Below are 16,202 nucleotides of genomic sequence, written 5' to 3'. Positions count from 1 at the left end.
GTGTCAACTGTTTAGATGTCAGGAACGTTATGTGTCAACTTTGTTGTTGTCCGTTATGTTATATGTAATTCTCCATTGTCAACCTCTCTATAGTTCCTGTTCGGCTCAGTAAAAAACACTGAGGTACTCTGGGATATGGAGGGGTGGAGAGTTCTAAATTTAAATATTCAGTGCCCTGTTCCCTGCGGAAGCCGTCCATATCCCAAGAGTACTCCAGTGCCCCCTATGGATTCAAAGAAAAGGATTTACCTGGTAAGTACCAAAATCCTATTTTTAGCATAGCAGGAGTGCGAACGCCTGTGCAGCAGAGCGGCTACAAACACATTTTGTGCAGAACAAGACCAGCCCTGTAGTTACTTATTCTGTGCGATGATTGCTGCGACGGATGACATGGTAATGATGTCAGATACCCGCCCAGCAAACGCCTGGCCACACCTGCGTTTTTCCAAACACTCCCAGAAAACGGTCAGTTGCCACCCATATACTCCCACTTCCGGTCAATCTCCCTGCTTTCACCAGTGCGACTGAAAGCGTTGCAAAACCACGATGCTCTTTGTACCCGTACGCTGCGCATGCGCATTGCGGTGCATACGCATGCGCAGTTTTGCCGGGTTTTTTTAAGTGATCGCTACGCAGCGAACAACTCAGAATGAGGGCCTTAGTACGATAGGGGTATAGACGGGGTCCAAAGGAGCCGGTGCACTTTAAATTTCTTTTTCATCCACTAGGGGTCACTGGAGTACTCTTGGGATATGGACGGCTTCCGTAGGAACAGCACTGAATATTTAAATTTAGAACACTCCATCCCTCCATATCCCTGAGTACCTCAGTGTTTTTTCTGTGCTCGATAGCAACAGTTCGTTTGTGGCTGGGTCCACAATTACTTTGAATATTTAATTTTTATTTTTCTATTTTTCTATTTTATACACATCCCTTTCCCCCTTCCAACAGGCAGGGTCAGGGATAGTGCAAGCTGCTGATAGCAGCAGGGGCGTGTCGGTCCTCTCTAAAAGAGCACCCTCACAGCCACACACACACAGCTCTCCTGCAGGCTGGCCGGCGCTTACTGAGAAGCCCCGTCGGAGCCTCATCACAAGAAGTGCAGGTATGTGAGCGGGGCGGTCAGCTTCCGCTGCTGCCCTGAGGTGTGGGGAAGGCGCTGGGTTCCCTCTGCTGACGGTGCCGCCGCTGCTCCGGCCGCCGTGTCAGCCCGGCCGCTGCTCCGGCCGCCGCCTCTCATAGCCCCACCGCTGCTCGGTCCGCCGCTTCTCATAGCCCCACCGCTGCTCGGCCGCCGCTTCTCATAGCCCACCGCTGCTCGGCCGCCGCTTCTCATAGCCCCACCGCTGCTCCGGCCGCCGCTTCTCAGAAGCCGTCCGCTGCTCCGCCGCCGCTTGTTCATCATAGCGCTTCACAGCGCGCTCCCTGTCCCGCTTCCAAGTCCTGCTGGCAGCCCCACGAACTCGCTGGCCGGGCCGCACTGCATTCACAACGGAGCAGACGCGCGCGCGCGGGGGGGAAGGCGAGAGGTACAGCAGCAACATCAGCAGTGAAATATATATATATATATATATATATATATATATATATGTTTTACTAACAGGGATGGTTACACAGCGGGTTTATAATATCAGTATGAATACAATAGCCTACACTGTGATTATAAGTTAAGCATGGCAGCCATTTTAACCATGCTTCCTGTGTGTCTTCCTGCTGTGATTCCAGAACGTTCCAGTACTACATCTCTGCTCCACCGGAGGCGCAGGGGTGTTAGTGGGAATTTGGGATCACATTTCATAGTACTGGCCACGTGTACTGCACTTGGCCAGATATATATATATATATATATATATATATATATATATATATATATATATATATATATATATACACACACAGAGACACCTTACTACTATTTTACCGAGTCGTGCAAGTGTCTGTTTTTTGTGTATTGTATTGTCTGTCGCCATAATGAGTAAGGCACCAGCAAAAACTAAAAAGCATAATTGCAAAGTCTGTAGCAGTGTGTTACCAGATGGATCTACCACATGTACAGTATGTTTTGTGGATTCGGTTCAGTATACGATTTCTGCTCCAGTTTTACAGCCAATTTCCTCACCGAACCCTCCGTGGGAAATGTTAGTAAATGTACTGGATAGGTTACAATCAGAATTGACCGCCGCTCGACAGGAGCGGGAAACGGCAAGATCTGAGTCTAGGGTGAGACCGCCAGAACTACCGGAGGCGTCTCAGCTTGCGTAAGGTCCAAATCCATTTTGGGTAAACGGGATAAATTTCATATCTCTTATGATTTTCCGGTTTCTGCTATGTTGCATTCTGACGATTCCATGCCAGATCTCACGGAACAAGATGAGGGTGAGGAGGGCGAAGTGGAGTCAGATGGTGAGGATTTTAACAGTTCCGGCATTGATGATCTCATCAGAGCGGTACGTCAGTCTCTGAAGTTTACGGAAACTGAGGAGCCTCTCACAAATGATCAGGTCGTATTTACTAAACGACAAAAAACTCCAATAAGTTTTCCTGTCTCGGAATCTCTGAATCAGATGTTAGTAGAAACACGACAGAATCCAGATGAACGGTTTTCTATACCTCGCAGATTTAAGTCTAGTTACCCGTTTCCAGACTCGGTAACATGTACATGGGAGAATCCACCAATAGTTGATTCGTCAATGTCGAAGCTTACCAAGAAATTAACCATACCAGTGCCAGCAGCTACTACGCTTAAAGACCCTTCAGATCGCAAGATAGAAACTATGCTAAAGTCCATGTATGTAGCAGCAGGTGTGATGCTGAGACCTGGATTGGTTGGCATCTGGGTCACTAAGGCGCTCGTAATATGGATTACAGAACTCATCTGCTTTACATGACGAAAACCTGATACTTCTTGCAAATCAAATGAGTGAGGCTGTAGAGTATCTCTGTCCAGCGTCTACTGACGTCTGTCAACTCACTTCTCGTATTTCATCGTCGCTAGTTACGGCACGAAGAGCACTCTGGCTGCGTGCTTATCATGCGGAGGCAGAGGTCAAACGAGGTATAGAGGCGTTGCCTTACGATGGCAAGAAGTTGTTTGGTCCTGAATTGGACGCATGGATTGCTAAGGCTACGGGAGGTAAGTCTGTTTTCTTACCATTGCCTCCACCGGTTTCAAGAAGGAGGTACGCTGGACCTTCGTTCAAATCCTTTAGACATCAGTCCTTTCAAGGACGTGGCAGAGGAACAGCCACGCCTGCTAGACGTGGTCGTGGACGTGGTTTCCAACAAACCAACACAAGTCGCCAGGACGCTAAGGTTACCGACAAACCAGTGGCATGACGGGCTACCAGCCCATCTCGGTTCTCCGATTGTGGGAGCACGCCTTCAGACGTTCCATTTGGCGTGGTTCCACACATCCGCGGATGGGTGAATCCGCAATTTAGTGTTAAAAGGTTACAAAATAGAGTTCGACTGTCTTCCGCCTCTGCGGTTTTTCAAGACAGGATTGCCTCTGTCGGACGACAAGAGGGCGGTTCTGCAAATTGCCATTCAGTCCCTACTGGATTCAGCAGTTTCGATTCCGGTCCCTGTACATCAGCAGGGTCAGGGTTATTATTCCAGTCTGTTTGTGGTACCGAAGCCGGATGGCTCAGTCAGACCAATATTGAACTTAAAGGGTCTCAATCAGTACGTAACTTACTACAGATTCAAGATGGAGTCTCTGCGTTCGAAAATTGCGGGTTTAGAGCCAAAGGAATTTGATTGCGCTAGATCTCAAGGATGCGTACTAACACATTCCAATTTGGCAGCCTCATCAGAAATTCTTACGGTTTGCAATACGCCAGAACCATTACCAGTTTCAGGCTCTACCGTTTGGCCTGTCGTCAGCGCCTCGGTTATTCACCAAAGTGATGTCTGTGATGATAGCTCATCTCAGATCCCTGGGAGTGACAATAGTTCCGTATTTAGACGATCTGCTCATCAAAGCTCCGTCTCAACAGATGCTTCTCCAACATGCGCTGCTAACGTACGATGTACTGGTTCACCACGGTTGGATTGTCCATTTCAAGAAATCACATCTAATTCCGTCTCAACGCCTTCAATTCCTAGGTATGATTCTCAATACGGTCAATCAAAGAATTTACCTACCACAACAGAAAGTACAAGTTTTACGCCATCTAGTACAGTTAGTGCTCAAGCCACGCACAGTGTCTGTACACTTGTGCATTCGCCTCTTAGGCACAATGGTGGCAGCTTTCGAAGCGCTTCAGTTCGGAAGATTTCACTCGCGTCCATTTCAACTGAATGTGCTCGCACAGTGGTCGGGCTCGCATCTGCAGATTCACCACAGGGTGAGGTTGTCGCCAAGGGCAAGAGTGTCTCTGCTCTGGTGGCTCAAGGAACACAATTTAACCGCAGGAAGACGGTTCGGAGGCTGGAATTGGATAATTCTAACTACGGACGCCAGTCTCGGAGGTTGGGGAGCGGTAATTCAAAATTGTCAGCTCCAGGGTCTCTGGGCGGATCACGAAAGATTGCTGTCTATAAATGTCTTGGAACTCCGCGCAGTTTACAATGCGCTACGACAAGCAGTGTACATGCTTCGCTCTCAGCCTGTCCAAGTGCAGTCAGACAATGCGACGGCGGTCGCATACATCAACAAACAAGGAGGAACGAGAAGCCGCATGGCAATGCGGGAAGTAGCTTGAATCCTCAATTGGGCGGAATACCACCAGGTGATATTGTCGGCCGTGTTCATTCCGGGAGTGGACAACTGGGAAGCGGATTATCTCAGTCGTCGGGATTTTCATCCAGGCGAATGGGCATTAAATCCAGAAGTGTTTCACATGTTGGTTCAGCGATGGGGTTATCCTCAGGTGGACCTGATGGCGTCTCGACACAATCACCAAACGTTCCAGTATGTGTCCAGAACAAGAGATCCAAAGGCAGTGGCGGTGGATGCTCTCACTGTCGCGTGGCCGTACAGTCTTGTGTATCTGTTTCCACCGTTTCCGTTGCTCCCTCTGGTGCTAAAACGGATCAAAAGAGAGTCTGTCACAGTCATACTAGTGGCGCCTCATTGGCCTCGGAGAGCTTGGTTCTCGGATCTCCAAGGACTACTCGCAGACGATCCTTGGCCGCTCCCACTACGTCCAGACCTGTTACAACAGGGTCCGTTCCTTTACCCCAATTTAGCGCGGCTGCGTTTGACGGGGTGGCTGTTGAGACCGCCCTCTTAAGAAGAGAGGGCATTCCAGAATCGGTTATACCAACCATGTTACGAGCTAATAAGCCGGTTACGGCAGCTCATTATTACAGAATATGGCGTGCCTATATAGGTTGGTGTGAAGCTCTGAAGTTTCCGACATCATCTTTCAAGTTATCCCGCCTTTTGTTGTTTCTACAAACAGGGTTGGATGGAGGACTGCGTTTATCTACACTAAAGGTGCAGGTATCTGCTTTGTCAATTTACTTTCAAAGACGATTGGCTCTATTGCCGTCTATACGCACTTTTCTCCAAGGTGTCCTCAGAGTACAGCCTCCATTCATTCCGCCTACAGCGCCATAGGACTTGAATCTGGTTTTAGATTTCTTACAGTCTTCATATTTTGAACCCTTACAGCAAGTGGATATAAAGTTTCTCACTTGGAAAACAATTTTTCTTCTAGCCTTAGCTTCGGCAAGGCGTGTTTCGGATTTGGGTGCCTTGTCATGCAAGTCACCATATTTGGTGTTTCATGATGACAGAGCGGAACTTCGGACGAATCCCGCTTTCTTACCAAAGGTAGTGTCATCTTTTCACATCAATCAACCAATAGTAGTTCCTGTGTTGACAGCACATTCTGGAACTCTGGATGTGGTACGCGCATTACGCGTTTATGTATCCCGAGCGTCTTCAGTTTGTAAGACGGATACGTTGTTTGTTCTCTATGATGCTGCCAAGATGGGTTGGCCAGCGTCTAAACAAACCTTATCCAGATGGATAAAACTGACCATACGTCAGGCTTACCTTCATGCTAGGTTACAGCCGCCTGCATCAGTAACCGCTCATTCCACACGTTCTGTGGGAACTTCATGGGCAGCTGGTCGGGGAGCTTCTACGACGCAGCTTTGCCGTGCGGCTACATGGTCTTCAGTGCACACGTTTGTGCGCTTTTACAAGTTTGATACGTTTGCGGCATCAGCATCTAGCTTTGGCCGCCTAGTGTTACAGGTGCCAAACGGCTCTCCCGCCCACGGGGGAAGCTTTGGTACGTCCCAAGAGTACTCCAGTGACCCCTAGTGGATGAAAAAGAAAATAGGATTTTGGTACTTACCAGGTAAATCCTTTTCTTTGAATCCATAGGGGGCACTGGACGCCCACCCAGAGCAGTTTTACCTAGTTGTGGTGAGTTCTGAGGATCTTATGGTAACACACTCTCACCGACTGGTTCAAATTATCAAGTGCTGGTTAGGGTGTCAACTGTTTAGTTGTCAGTAACGTTATGTGTCAACTTCGTTATTGTCCGTTATGTTATATGTAATACTCCATTGTCAACCTCTCTATAGTTCCTGTTCGGCTCAGTAAAAAACACTGAGGTACTCGGGGATATGGAGGGGTGGAGTGTTCTAAATTTAAATATTCAGTGCTGTTCCTACGGAAGCCGTCCATATCCCAAGAGTACTCCAGTGCCCCCTATGGATTCAAAGAAAAGGATTTACCTGGTAAGTACCAAAATCCTATTTTCTTCCACTGGGTGTGCTGTCTCCTCCCCTCTATGCCTCCTCCCACAGGCAGTCATAGGTAAAATAGTGCCCGAAGGAGAAAGGACATACTTGAGAGAAGGAACAAACAACAATGAGTGGTGAGATTTACACACCAGCACACCACTAGCATAAAACAACCAGCAACGGCTGGTAACAAAACAGCCACAGCTTGAACAGGCAACCATAGAAAAGACATCCCGCAGACAAGTCAATGCACTGAGACGGGCGCCCAATAAGGATTTACCGGTAGGTAATTAAAATCCTATTTTCTCTAGCATCCATAAGGGATATTGGGGAAATCTAGTATGATGGGGACATCCCAAAGTTTCCAGAACGGATGGGAATGTGCAGAGACGTCTGCAGCACCGCCTGCCCAAACTGGGAATCGTCTTTGGCCAGGGTATCAAACCTGTAGAACTTCACAAAGGTGTTCTTCCCCGACCAAGTAGCGGCTCGGCACAGTTGCAAGGCCGAGACTCCACGGGCAGCCGCCCAGGAAGAACCCACCGATCTAGTAGAGTGGGCCTTAAGAGACTGTGGAACAGGCAAGGCTGCCGACACATAGGCCTGTTGGATAGTAAGCCTGCCTCTGCCTGTAGAGGTTGAAAACTTTGAAGGTATAACCCAGTAGGGGTATACTATAATGAAAAACCTCAATATAAAAGATTATTATTATTATTACCTGTTATTTACAGCATATAGCGTATACATATTCTGCAGTACTTTACAGAAGATATGTGACCATTGACATCAGCCTCTGACTCAGTGGAGCAGACAGTCTATATTCCCTACCACATGTATTGATGCTTCTCATCTTATCTGGATCAGTATGAATTACCGACAGCGGCTTCCCGGCCGCCAGTATACTGGCAGTGGGGCGAGTGAAAGAGTCCCCTTGCGGGCTCGCTGCACTCGCCACAGGTTCTATTCCCACTCTATGGGTGTCGTGGACACCCACGAGTGGGAATAGCCCCTTTGAGCCGGGATTCTGGCTATCGGCATTGTCGGCTGTTGAGATTCCGTCGTCTGTATCCTGACCACCGGGTTCCCAACAGCCGATACGATGCAACTTAACTGCATCCTATCTTATCAACCTGTCTGTATTGATACTTCCCCATATCAATTGTCCTGTATCATGTCCCATTGATTGATTCTCCCTATAGCATGCTGTATGTACGCCACCCAAAAATATTTTTAGTTCCTGTTCTGTCAGTTTAGCTCTTGCAGAATGAACCATGTATAATTTCTCTGACGTCCTAGTGGATGCTGGGTACTCCATAAGGACCATGGGGAATAGACGGGCTCCGCAGGAGACTGGGCACTCTTAAAGAAAGATTAGGTACTATATCTGGTGTGCACTGGCTCCTCCCTCTATGCCCCTCCTCCAGACCTCAGTTAGAATCTGTGCCCGGCCAGAGCTGGATGCACCTAGTGGGCTCTCCTGAGCTTACTAGAAAAGAAAGTATTTGTTAGGTTTTTTATTTTCAGTGAGATCTGCTGGCAACAGACTCACTGCTACGAGGGACTGAGGGGAGAGAAGCAAACCTACCTGCTTGCAGCTAGCTTGTGCTTCTAAGGCTACTGGACACCATTAGCTCCAGAGGGATCGAACACAGGGCCCGACCTCGATCGTCCGTTCCCGGAGCCGCGCCGCCGTCCCCCTTGCAGAGCCAGAAGACGGAAGAACCAGGAGAAAATCGGCGGCTGAAGACTCCGGTCTTCAATAAGGTAGCGCACAGCACTGCAGCTGTGCGCCATTGCTCCCACAGCACACCACACGCTCCGGTCACTGGTGGGTGCAGGGCGCTGGGGGGGGGCGCCCCGGGCTGCAATATGTATACCTTTTTGGCAAAGTGCACATAATACAGTTATAAACTGTATATGTGCCTAATCCCCCGCCATAAATATTATTAAAAAAGCGGGAGAAGCCCGCCGCGGAGGGGGCGGGGCCATCTCCCTCAGTACACCGGCGCCATTTTCTCTTCACAGCTCCGCTGGAAGGACGCTCCCCAGGCTCTCCCCTGCAGTATACACTACGAGAAGGGTAAAAAAGAGAGGGGGGGCACATAAATTTAGACGCAGAAAGGTGATATAAGCAGCTATTGGGGGAAAATTCACTTTGTGTTAGTGTAAATCCCTCTGTTATATAGCGCTCTGGTGTGTGCTGGCATACTCTCTCTCTGTCTCCCCAAAGGACTTTGTGGGGTCCTGTCCTCAGTCAGAGCATTCCCTGTGTGTGCGGTGTGTCGGTACGGCTGTGTCGACATGTTTGAGGACGCTTACGTGGAGGCGGAGCAGGAGCCGATAAGTGTGATGTCGCCCCCTGCGGCGCCGACACCAGAGTGGATGGATATGTGGAAGGTATTAACAGACAGTGTCAACTCCTTGCATAAAAGGTTCGATGACGTAACAGCTTTGGGACAGCCGGCATCTCAGCCCGCGCCTGCCCAGGCGTCTCAGAGGCCATCAGGGGCTCAAAAACGCCCGCTACCTCAGATGGCAGACACAGATGTCGACACGGAGTCTGACTCCAGTGTAGACGGGGATGAGACAAATGTACAGTCCACAAGGGCCATCTGATGCATGATTACGGCAATGAAAAATGTGTTGCACATTTCTGACATTAACCCGGTTACCACTAAAAAGGGTATTATGTTTGGGGAGAAAAAGCAGCCAGTGACTTTTCCCCCATCTGATGAGTTAAATGAATTGTGTGAAGAAGCGTGGTGTTCCCCAGATAAGAAATTAGTGATTTCTAAGAGGTTACTAATGGCGTACCCTTTCCCGCCAACGGACAGGTTGCGTTGGGAATCATCCCCTAGGGTGGACAAGGCGCTCACACGCTTATCAAAAAAGGTGGCACTGCCGTCTCAGGATACGGCCACCTTAAAGGAGCCTGCAGATAGAAAGCAGGAGGCTATCCTGAAGTCTGTGTATACACACTCAGGAACTATACTGAGACCTGCAATTGCTTCAGCATGGATGTGTAGTGCTGCAGCTGCTTGGTCTGATACCCTGTCAGATAACATTGATTCCCTTGACAGGGATACTATTTTGCTAACCATAGAGCATATTAAAGACGTAGTCTTATATATGAGGGATGCACAGAGAGACATTTGCCGGCTGGCATCTAGAATTAATGCAATGTCCATTTCTGCCAGGAGAGTATTATGGACTCGGCAGTGGACAGGTGATGCTGATTCTAAAAGGCACATGGAGGTTTTGCCTTATAAGGGTGAGGAATTGTTTGGGGACGGTCTCTCGGACCTCGTATCCACAGCAACAGCTGGGAAGTCGACTTTTTTAACTCCGGTTCCCTCACAGCCTAAGAAAGCACCGTATTATCAAGTACAGTCCTTTCGGCCTCAGAAAGGCAAGCGGGTCAGAGGCGCGTCCTTTCTGCCCAGAGGCAGGGGTAGAGGGAAAAAGCTGCACCAGACAGCCAGTTCCCAGGAACAAAAATCCTCCCCTGCTTCCACTAAGTCCACCGCATGACGCTGGGGCTCCACAGGTGGAGCCAGGTGCAGTGGGGGCGCGTCTCCGGAACTTCAGCGACCAGTGGGTTCGCTCACAGGTGGATCTCTGGGTTCTACAAGTGGTATCTCAGGGATACAAGCTGGAGTTCGAGGCGTCTCCCCCTCGCCGTTACCTCAAATCAGCCTTGCCAGCTGCTCCCAAGGAAAGGGAGGTAGTACTGACGGCAATTAACAAGCTGTACCTTCAGCAGGTGATAATCAAAGTTCCCCTCCTTCAACAGGGACGGGGTTACTATTCCACAATGTTTGTGGTACCGAAACCAGACTGTTCGGTGAGACCCATTCTAAATTTGAAATCCTTGAACACTTATATAAGGAAGTTCAAGTTCAAAATGGAATCTCTCAGGGCGGTTATTGCAAGCCTGGAAGAGGGGGATTTTATGGTGTCACTGGACATCAAGGATGCTTACCTACATGTCCCTATTTACCCACCTCACCAGGAGTACCTCAGGTTTGTGGTACAGGACTGTCATTACCAATTCCAGACGTTGCCGTTTGGTCTGTCCATGGCACCGAGGGTATTTACCAAGGTAATGGCCGAAATGATGATACTCCTTCGAAAGAAGGGAGTTATAATTATCCCGTACTTGGACGATCTCCTTATAAAGGCAAGGTCCAAGGAGCAGTTGTTAGTCGGAGTAGCACTATCTCGGGAAGTGCTACAACAGCACGGCTGGATTCTGAATATTCCAAAGTCGCAGCTGATTCCTACGACGCGTCTGCTGTTCTTGGGCATGATTCTGGACACAGAACAGAAGAAGGTGTTTCTCCCGGAGGAGAAGGACCAGGAATTGTCATCTCTGGTCAGGGACCTCCTGAAACCAAAACAGGTGTCGGTGCATCACTGCACGCGAGTCCTGGGAAAGATGGTAGCTTCTTACGAAGCAATTCCCTTCGACAGGTTCCATGCACGGATCTTTCAGTGGGATCTGTTAGACAAGTGGTCCGGATCGCATCTTCAGATGCATCGGTTGATCACCCTGTCCCCGAGGGCCAGGGTGTCTCTCTGCTGTGGTGGCTGCAGAGTGCTCATCTTCTCGAGGGCCGCAGATTCGGCATTCAGGACTGGGTCCTGGTGACCACGGATGCAAGCCTCCGAGGTTGGGGGGCAGTCACTCAGGGAAGAAACTTCCAAGGACAATGATCGAGTCAGGAGACTTCCCTACACATAAATATTCTGGAACTAAGGGCCATTTACAATGCCCTAAGTCAAGCAGAACCCCTGCTTCAAAACCAACCGGTGCTGATTCAGTCAGACAACATCACGGCGGTCGCTCATGTAAACCGACAGGGCGGCACAAGAAGCAGGATGGCGATGGCAGAAGCCACAAGGATTCTTCGATGGGCGGAGAATCACGTGCTAGCACTGTCAGCAGTGTTCATTCCGGGAGTGGACAACTGGGAAGCAGACTTCCTCAGCAGGCACGACCTCCACCCGGGAGAGTGGGGACTTCATCCAGAAGTCTTCAAGCTGATTGTAAATCGTTGGGAAAGGCCACAGGTGGACATGATGGCGTCCCGCCTCAACAAAAAGCTAAAAAGATATTGCGCCAGGTCAAGTGACCCTCAGGCGATAGCTGTGGACGCTCTAGTGATACCGTGGGTGTACCAGTCGGTTTATGTGTTCCCTCCTCTTCCTCTCATACCAAAGGTACTGAGGATAATAAGAAAGAGAGGAGTAAGAACTATACTCATCGTTCCGGATTGGCCAAGAAGAACTTGGTACCCGGAGCTACAAGAAATGATCTCAGAGGACCCTTGGCCTCTGCCGCTCCGACAGGACCTGCTACAGCAGGGGCCCTGTCTGTTCCAAGACTTACCGCGGCTGCGTTTGACGGCATGGCGGTTGAACGCCGGATCCTAATGGAAAAGGGCATTCCGGATGAAGTCATTCCTACGCTGATGAAAGCTAGGAAGGATGTGACAGCACAACATTATCACCGCATATGGCGAAAATATGTTGCTTGGTGTGAGGCCAGGAAGGCCCCAACAGAGGAATTTCAGCTGGGTCGATTTCTGCACTTCCTACAGTCAGGAGTGACTATGGGCCTAAAATTAGGATCCATTAAAGTCCAGATTTCGGCCCTGTCTATTTTCTTTCAAAAAGAACTGGCTTCACTGCCTGAAGTTCAGACGTTTGTTAAGGGAGTGCTGCATATTCAGCCCCCTTTTGTGCCTCCAGTGGCACCTTGGGATCTCAACGTTGTGTTGGATTTCCTAAAATCACATTGGTTCGAGCCACTTCAGACCGTGGAGTTGAAGTATCTCACTGGGAAGGTAGTCATGCTGTTGGCCTTGGACTCAGCTAGGCATGTGTCAGAATTGGCGGCTTTGTCCTGTAAAAGCCCATATCTGATTTTCCATATGGACAGGGCAGAATTGAGGACTCGTCCCCAATTTCTCCCAAAGGTGGTATCAGCGTTTCATTTGAACCAACCTATTGTGGTGCCTGCGGCTACTCGGGACTTGGAGGATTCCAAGTTGCTGGACGTAGTCCGGGCCCTGAAAATCTATGTTTCCAGGACGGCTAGAGTCAGAAAAACTGACTCGCTGTTTATCCTGCATGCACCCAACAAACTGGGTGCTCCTGCTTCAAAGCAGACTATTGCTCGCTGGATCTGTAGCACGATTCAACTTGCACATTCTGCGGCTGGACTGCCGCATCCTAAATCAGTGAAAGCCCATTCCACGAGGAAGGTGGGCTCTTCTTGGGCGGCTGCCCGAGGGGTCTCGGCTTTACAACTTTGCCGAGCTGCTACTTGGTCGGGATCAAACACTTTTGCAAAATTCTACAAGTTTGATACCCTGGCTGAGGATGGACCTTGAGTTTGCTCATTCGGTGCTGCAGAGTCATCCGCACTCTCCCGCCCGTTTGGGAGCTTTGGTATAATCCCCATGGTCCTTATGGAGTACCCAGCATCCACTAGGACGTCAGAGAAAATAAGAATTTACTCACCGGTAATTCTATTTCTCGTAGTCCGTAGTGGATGCTGGGAGCCCGTCCCAAGTGCGGACTTTCTGCAATACATGTATATAGTTATTGCTTAACTATAGGGTTATTGTTCTGAGCCATCTGTTGAATGAGGCTCAGTTGTTGTTCATACTGTTAACTGGGTATAGTTATCACAAGTTGTACAGTGTGATTGGTGTGGCTGGTATGAGTCTTTCCCTGGATTCCAAATCCTTTCCTAGCAATGTCAGCTTTTCCGGGCACAGTTTCCCTAACTGAGGTCTGGAGGAGGGGCATAGAGGGAGGAGCCAGTGCACACCAGATATAGTACCTAATCTTTCTTTAGAGTGCCCAGTCTCCTGCGGAGCCCGTCTATTCCCCATGGTCCTTACGGAGTACCCAGCATCCACTACGGTCTACGAGAAATAGAATTACCGGTGAGTAAATTCTTATTTTTTGCATGATAGTTTCTGTGGCTCACTTGTGAGCCAAAGTGTTCCACAGCCCACATTGTGAACTGTAGCAGTGTGGCAGGAAATCAGAATGCATTTTCCTCATGCCTGTCATTGTCACTTAACTGGCAGGGTTGCTCTGTTGTAGCCTGGATACCCAGATTGGTCAGGGTAGCCCATTCCCCAGGTTAAACCTTAAATATTTAATGGGAGCACATTCACCTACCATTCCAGGTAAGGTCTTTGGGCAGAATGAATGGGCAGCACATTGGGTGCAATGGGAAAATTCAGTCCTCTGCCAAATTTATTTCATGTAGCTATGTGCCCTAAAATGACCAAATTGGCTGTCTATATGGGTAGCTGTAAAGATTTAAATGTGGTTGGCAGTTGTGGCTTTCCTGTGAATTTCGGCTTTCTTCTGACCAGGGTGCTATCTACTGTTAATCTAAAAAATGAGACTGATCTGCAATAGTGTCAGACTCTGGTGTGAATTAATTAACACCTGACTGTACAGTGTGCTTGTTGATGCTATGTAAACTACAAGAAGTATGTGAGAATAATTGCATTGTTTGCTGATATAATTGTTATTCCATTTTGCAGAATAACCCAAGACGCCCGTACTACTAATCGGTTGGTGAAATCTGTCTCATTGTTATCTCCGGAGAACACTGGACTACATCTGACGTTTGTAATGTGTTTATCTAGTATGCAGGCTGCAACCACCTATTTATCCCATTCTACACAAGAGACCTTGAAGTCCTCCAGCAGTAATTTAACCATTAACTGATGCACACTTGTACCCTAGGTTACCATCTCACTGTTGACTCGCTCAGTGGAAAACATAGATCTAATAAATATGTTTTTAACTCAAGACTATCAATCTCTTCTTTCTAATCAATACCCCTTTTACACCTACGAGCACGGGTCGCAGCCGGGAGCCTGACACGGGAGCTGCCCCCTGCTGCGACCCGTGCTCGGTCCCTTTCCCATTAGCAGTCACAACCCGGCATATGCCGGGTTGGTGACGCTTCTAGCTACACGGCAGGGGCGGCGCAGGGAGATCACATGATCTCCCAGCGCCGCCCATCCATACAGTGTAAACGGGAGCCGTGTCGCATCGACACGGCTCCCGTTTACACTACACCCTACCCGGATCATTCCCGTGTCCTACCCAGGTAAATAGCCGGGTAGGATTCACGGGTCACTTGATCCGGGTTTACCCTTTTCCACTTGCCAAAAACACGGGTAAATGCGCGCCCCCGTGCATTTACCCGTGTTTTTTGAGCTAGTGGAAAAGGGGTATGAAGCAGGAAGCGTGGAATATGCTGATGTATTAAGTGTGTGTGAGAGGCCTAGGATAGAGTTCATTGGTGTTTCATCTGCAGTTTAAAGACTAGGTTACACTAGGGAGGTAAGAGGTAGGAGACAGATTTGGTGCATATTTTACTTGGATAAATATTAAGCCACCAGTAGCTCACCTGATATGTACTGTAAATCAATCACAGGGCTCTCCCCTGCTGGCTTCATTCCTTCATATCTTGGCTTTAAATTCTTTCTACTAGTCTAGGGAGCGGTGGGCAGTGAAAATGCATGGTACTGCTCATTAGAGTGACTAGCATATACTATTTACCTGAATTTAATATGCAAGTAACACTCCTGATGGCTGCAATGGGCTAGGGTAAAAGCTCTTGTATAGCAACTGGAAAAAGTAGTTTTATTTCTGCAGCAGGATACATTGGTTTCCACAGGAAAACATTGGGGTGTAGAGTAGATCTTGATCCAGAGGCACCAACAGGCTAAAACTTTAGACTGTCCCAGGATGCATTGGGGCCTCCCCTGTAAACCCCACCTCCAGGCACTAGGAGCTCAGTTTTGAGTTTGTGCCTGCAGTAGCAGGTCACCTAAGAGGAGGGCTGCACTGGGCAGCCCTGAAAATAGCTTGCTCAGAAGATTTCTTCTCCGGGCTGTCAGCGCTGTATGTCAGGGTGACACTTCAGCGCTGCAGCTCCATCACCTCCCAAGCGGCTCCACATACTTCCACGGTTCTGTTCCCGGGGACTTGCGGCAGAGATGCGCTGGCTTAGGCACACATAATAAAAATAAATAAAAGCCACTGGAAGAAGTCCTCGATGGTCCCAGCTCAGAGCATGGTGCACCTGGGGGCACTTCTGGACACACACAGTCAAAGGCTGTTTGTCTCCAGAAAAGGTCCTGAAGCTTCAGGACAGGATAAGATGCTTCCTTTATCGCCACAGGTGTGTCCAAACTTTTGACTGGTAATGTGTGTGTGTGTGTATATATATATATATATATATATATATATATATACATACATACATACATACATACATACATACACACACACACACACACACACACACACACACACACACACACACACACATATATACATTATATTTCTCTAACGTCCTAAGTGGATGCTGGGGACTCCGTCAGGACCATGGGGTTTAGCGGCTCCGCAGGAGACAGGGCACAATAATAAAAGCTTTAGGATCAGGT

At 48.8% G+C, this 16,202-nt stretch overlaps 1 protein-coding gene across 1 annotated transcript in view; it reads left to right on the top strand.

Annotated features, from left to right (window-relative positions):
• Nucleotides 1–14,553, top strand: part of SUGP1 (SURP and G-patch domain containing 1) — a 170,901-nt gene extending 156,348 nt beyond the window's left edge. The window contains exon 14 of the mRNA XM_063914565.1: nt 14,283–14,553. Coding sequence (XP_063770635.1) covers nt 14,283–14,309 — 27 coding nt within the window. The 3' untranslated portion in view covers nt 14,310–14,553. The remainder of the gene's footprint in view (nt 1–14,282) is intronic.
• Nucleotides 14,554–16,202: the final 1,649 nt, after the last annotated feature.

Source organism: Pseudophryne corroboree, chromosome 1 (assembly GCF_028390025.1).
Source record: "Pseudophryne corroboree isolate aPseCor3 chromosome 1, aPseCor3.hap2, whole genome shotgun sequence".
In the NCBI taxonomy this organism is placed as follows: domain Eukaryota; kingdom Metazoa; phylum Chordata; class Amphibia; order Anura; family Myobatrachidae; genus Pseudophryne; species Pseudophryne corroboree.
The sequence above is the reverse complement of the archived record's forward strand: the minus strand, read 5'-3'. Positions and strand labels throughout refer to the sequence as shown.